This window comes from Cibotium barometz, chromosome 27, assembly GCF_041138505.1.
Source record: "Cibotium barometz isolate CiBa-2024 chromosome 27, ASM4113850v1, whole genome shotgun sequence".
Taxonomy (NCBI): Eukaryota; Viridiplantae; Streptophyta; class Polypodiopsida; order Cyatheales; family Cibotiaceae; genus Cibotium; species Cibotium barometz.
Genome location: NC_141072.1, coordinates 38,213,820 through 38,219,366, shown reverse-complemented (window position 1 = coordinate 38,219,366; position 5,547 = coordinate 38,213,820). Strand labels below are relative to the sequence as shown.

The following is a 5,547-nucleotide window of genomic DNA, read 5'->3' as shown; positions in this document are numbered from 1 at the left end:
AGTACCTGCAAAGCTTTGTACTTGACAATTCCTTTTCAGTAATAAAGAAACCTGAAGGGGGGACCGGCCACTCTTCAGCCCCTAGTGTGGCGTCTTCAGCACAGATCCACACATATCAATCTGTTTCTTAATGCGTTGTGTTGTTAATTGAGTTAATAACAAACGTACACACTCATTAAAAATTCAAATTATTTCCCAAACTTACCAAAAAAAAAAAAGAAATTAGTTGGAATTCACTGCGTGGACTAAAGCATACACTTTTACGTAGCTTCAAAAGAATGAGTTAGTTTTACATGTAAAATTGAATGCTATCCAATGTCTCCACATCAAGCACACCCAAGAAAAGGGCCAGTATCTTCATTTCAAACTGACTTGAGCCATTACAGTACCTTAAAATAGAAACTATACAGCTGACAGTAATTTCTGAAAGCTTAAAATGCTGTCAAGTCAAAGTGACAAGGCTTATCCCTACTATAAAAGACGACTTAAGAGCAGCAGCCACTCTTCTGCGAGAGGGATTGCCCCTGCATCTGCACAAGTTTTGGTTTGTTGACATTCATAGCTGGCTGGCTGGCCATTCTGGAGAGTGGGAGATGAGAAAGTAAACTTCAGCAGCATGCAGATGTGAATGAAAACTGAGCTATTACGCCACCGGAGAAAGCTGTAAAAGAAAATGCTAAACAAGTGCAATTTGATTAGTGGATACCTGTTCTTGATCTCAGCAGCCATCCTCATGAAGGCTTCCTCAACATTATTCGCATTTTTTGCACTCGTTTCCAAGAAAGGGATGCCGATTTCATCAGCAAAAGCCTGTTCCAAACCACAACACATTTCAAGCATATGCCACACCTCGTGCAGCACGCAAGTGAAAGGACTTTTGTGCCCTCATCTCACACCTTGGCAGTTTCAGAGTCCACAACTTTCTTGGACGTAAGATCGATTTTATTTCCCACCAAAAGTTTGTTCACATTCTCACTGGCGTAACGGTCTATCTCATTCAGCCACTGCTTCACATTATTGAAGCTCTCTTGGTCAGTCACATCATACACAATCTGGAAAATTGGCCAAAAAGAGAATCATTATTGACAAAGATCCTGCAAAGTGAAAGAAGAGGTTAGTAGACTCGGCCGAGCAAAAAAGACCACGTAGACAAGATCATGCATACAATTATTCCATGGGCTCCCCGGTAATAACTGCTCGTTATTGTCCTGAATCGTTCTTGACCAGCAGTATCCCACTGCATAATCCAAATAAAGAGTATCAGAACATAAAGCAGCTAACAGTGTCAACTACCCAAACTCTGAGAAAGATCTTGTTAAGCTTATATTTAGTCCTGAATGTGCAACTCATCATGCTAACCCGGCCATATCAACAGACCCGCATGCAGTGGAAACAGAGAGAAAGTCTCAGGTCACTCTACTCACAATCTGAAGCTTGATGGTTTTACCATCCAGTTCCACAGTGCGGATTTTCTGTAGTGTCAGAACCAAGAAAATTATACACAGATTTCAACTTCAAACGACAGGTTATCAGCAGCATTGTCTAGCAGGGGTACACAAGAAAACTCACAAAGTCCACACCTATGGTACTGATGTAGCTCTCCAAATATGAATCATCCTGAATAAAACCTTTGCTTTAGATGCATGGCATGATAATTCACTGCACCAAAAGAAGGTGCACTCACAACATCAACCTGACAAAGAGATTTAACACAAGGACAGAAGCTGTTACTGCAAAACGAAGTAAAAGGCACGACTTCCCCACGCCTGAATCACCTATCAGCAAAAGCTTGAAAAGGTAATCACTGCAGAAACACCAGAAAGCTGATCAACCTTCTTGATAAGATGAGACATCCTTGAGACACTTCCTTTCAAGAAACCTTACAAAGGTAATGGTTCTTTTCAAGTCATGAAGATTGCATTCCAATCAAAGCCTTTTTATTAACAATGTTTTCAATCAGGCACCTTATTACTGTTCATCTGTGAATGATGCACAATTTCATGGTATTTGAAGCATTGGTTGAAATAGAAGACTAAAGGCGATCTAGGTTTCAGGCCAATTGTTCTAGCAGGTGACAAGGAGAGCTCTTTCATGTTCCTTGTAAGGTCATCTTCTCATGCAGCTCTGACAATTTTACCATGTCGCAAGCACGATAGCCATCAAAACAATGCCATCTCATGCAGAAAGTCCCTATCATCCAGTTCATCCTTTTAACAAAACATTTAAATGCCTGGCACACCCATTGTTATCGCCAGAGGTTCAGACAACCAGCAGCTCATGCAGCTCTGACAATTTTACCATGTTGCAAGCACAGCCATCAAAATGATGCCATCTGCTCATTTATCATCATCCAGCTCATCTTTTTAACAAGCACATAGGGAAATTGCACATCTGACACAACCATCCTAGCTGCCAGAGGTTCAGACAACCAGAAGGAGAGACTTGCCCACCAAACGTGAGTCCCCTGACTGCCTAAACACTCCGCAAACAGTGATTCAAAATGCAGCTGGCACTACTACCCAGATGTACAAGTAACACAATTCAGTTAATCAAGGCTGTCGTAACCAGCTTGACCCCTTGCTTGGAAATATTTATTTAGTACAAGCTTTGGAAGATGGGATATTGTCCTTGACATTTGTTTGTGCACTGATACTCTGCCTGTTCGATGAATGAGAAACGAATTTCCAATGAGGAAATTTATTGCCTGCTAACGTTACACCAGACTCCCAAGGGTGCACATGCTTGACCTTGTTTGTAGACTAACGTGTGATTTCACATGGGCTTTGCAGGTGGTAAGTGTAACCCAAACCTATTTCAAATCAATTGAGATGTTGATATGGTTATTACTAATGTGATGTGCAGGCACATTGTAAAAAGGGCATTCATCTTATAAACCAGGCGCCCCACATTCATGAAGTTAAAAGAACCTGTACGGCCAATTTTGGGGCTGTCCTAACCATCCATTCCTTCAATTGAAGCTGCCTGCTTGCTGTTGAACGGCCTTCTAATGCTGTATGACCTATTGCAGGGCTAGTGGGCAAGCCTGTGAGCAACATTGCAGAGCGGCAAGCCTGTGATAAAGCTATGGAGAATCAGGGTGCCTGGCACTTGGGTAGGTTACCCATTCACTAAGGTACGTAGGTTGCCGGCAAGGGAGTCCATAGGTTGCCGGCAAGGGGATCCACTGGAAGAACCAACATCGGCATCCGTAAATCTGTAGGCTGCCGTCGCCATCTAAATAACTTCTATAATCAAATTTACAAAGAACAAGTATAGAGTATCGCACTAGGGAGCAACCATAGCCAAAAACCCTAATACATGCCACAGAAGGAAACCAAGCAAACATGAGAATTCATCACATGACCCCTAGTAACCCTCTTGGCATGAACCAGGAGTCCACTGATCCTAGCCATGTACCATGGCAGGAAACCCTAAAACAAGTCCTCATCCAGAGAAGAAAACCCCAAAGACAGAAGCCCCCATGCCATGGAGGAAACAATAAACACGACAATCCATTTTCGATAGCAGAAAACCCTACAGAGAGCGAATCAATATGCCATGGCAGGAAACCCTAAGCACGAGAATCCATGAGCCAAAGCAGAAAATCCTCACAACGTACCACTGCAGAAAACCCTAAATCCATAGCACAGCGGGAAACACGACAAAACCTTGTTTCAAAACGCTAGGTGTACTCACTATTCGGGATTCATGTCTGTAGAGAAATCGGTAAACGAGAGCTCCGACGGCGATGGCGATCTTGCAGGTGAAAAGACCGACAGCTATGACATCAATGTCTCACTTGTGTTATGATCCTAATAATCATGATTAATACTTTATGATTGTGATCATAATCGTGATTAAGCTTATGTTTTATTTTTTATTTCTTTGCTTGGGTGGAACAAATAAAAAGAAATGCCCCCCCTCCATTTAAAACCCTCCTAGCAAATAAATAAAAAAATAAAAAAATAAAGAAATGTTGCCTGCTCTTCCGGCAAGGTGTCTGTATGTGTAGATACTAGAACCAGGTGAGCATTCATTATAATTATAAAAATGATAGTTAGCCTCAGCTAAGGAGATATGTACTCTGTACTCACAAGTCCAAAATCTCAAAAGATCCAAAAGTGCCCCCATTAGTATGCCAAATCTGAATCGCTTTCCTTCATAATAAATCTATGCCCCCATTAGTATGTCAAATTTGTAATTAGGTCCATAATCTCTTGGAAACCAAGAGTTGCCACACTATGTTCGCTGCCAACAAATGTGCCCAACATCTGCTCAAGGGCTTCTAGCACCCCTAGAGGCACACACACATATGCATGGACCTATGGAGGCACTTGCTTGCTAAGGCAAGCCCCCACTATTCCTAAAACCAACCCTCCAATTAGAGGCACTTTCTTGCTACGGCAAGTCCCTAGTATTCCTAACCAACCCTCCAATCTTCCACGAAAAACAAACTTGGCGCAGTTGATGATTGGATAGACTATCTATACTCTTTCATCTTCCACACTATCTTTGCATGTGGGATTATTTAGCATCACTTTTCCCGTCTTGTAATCCCCATTAGCGAAAGTTGCACCACCAACATAATCTTCAAGAATAGCCTTTATACAAATATAGCTAACCTCACGTAAAGTTTTTTTCTTTTTAGGCATAAAAAGAAGCCTTGTACAGGAGGTTGTATCTCCCAAAATGATCTAGGTCTATTAAAAATTTTATAAAGTAATCCTCAAGCTCTAAAAAATATTCGTTAGTACCTTGGGACCATTTCCATTGTTTCATGCCTCAAACCTTTTCATGCAAAATATGACACAAAATTCCATACAAAAAAACACCACAAAAACAGCTTGGAACCTATTTTAAGCCATCACAAGAGCATCAAGATGATTGAAAGTAAAGTTTTTCTCACTAAATTGTCTTCAACTTATGTTCAAATTCAAAGCATAAGATCCCAAAACAAAATGGGGAAAAATCAGTTTTCAAAATTTCTACAAGACATAAAATGACTCCAAAGAGACATAGTTTTGAATCTAAGCTAATTCTGTAAGATTCCTCCCCCACCCCCTTTTGATGTCTAGTATCTTCCCCTGTAATCAATCCCTCTTCAGAAATATAAAGACCTTGTTTCTAACTGTTTTAACCTAGAGAGAGAAAATTATTCTAGAGAGAGAATATTCAGATTTTGAATATTTTTGGATAGAAAAATATCTCATATAATTAAGATGAATTCCCCTGAAACAAAAATTCAAAAAGAATTTTCCAATGTGCAATTGGAATTAATTAGAAATAGGTATAAAGAACCTTAGTCTAAGGGTCTAGATTTTCATAAATCTTTGGATTATGGTCCAATTAAGGTTCCTATGGGCCAATAGCATCAATCCATGTGTAGGGAGGAGATAAATCCAAATTGTAAAAAGAAGATACCCAAAAATGAGTAAATGCTCACATAAGATGAAGAGTTGAAAATGTACAAGGTTTATTAGTAAAAAACTAGGAGCAATATTAAAAATATGAGATATTTTGGGAATAATGATTTTATTATGACACATA

The 5,547-nt window shown here is 40.1% G+C and overlaps 1 protein-coding gene across 1 annotated transcript; it reads right to left on the bottom strand.

Moving 5' to 3' along the window:
- Positions 1-241: 241 nt before the first annotated feature.
- On the bottom strand, positions 242-3,806 carry LOC147623367 (ras-related protein RIC1-like). The gene is made up of 8 exons (XM_086821518.1): positions 3,697-3,806; positions 1,732-1,804; positions 1,570-1,617; positions 1,425-1,472; positions 1,166-1,237; positions 897-1,052; positions 707-810; positions 242-579 (listed from the first exon to the last, which is right to left on the bottom strand). The coding sequence occupies exons 1-8, from the start codon at positions 3,708-3,710 to the stop codon at positions 486-488; spliced, it is 609 nt and encodes a 202-aa protein (XP_086677644.1). The 5' UTR covers positions 3,711-3,806; the 3' UTR covers positions 242-485.
- Between the last annotated feature and the right edge of the window lie 1,741 nt (positions 3,807-5,547).

Coding starts and splice junctions, on each gene's coding strand:
- LOC147623367 (XM_086821518.1), bottom strand. Junction 1,618..1,731: donor GCCTTTTACTTCGTTTTGCA/GTAACAGCTTCT, acceptor GGTTTTATTCAG/GATGATTCATATTTGGAGAG. Junction 580..706: donor GCTGCTGAGATCAAGAACAG/GTATCCACTAAT, acceptor CCCACTCTCCAG/AATGGCCAGCCAGCCAGCTA.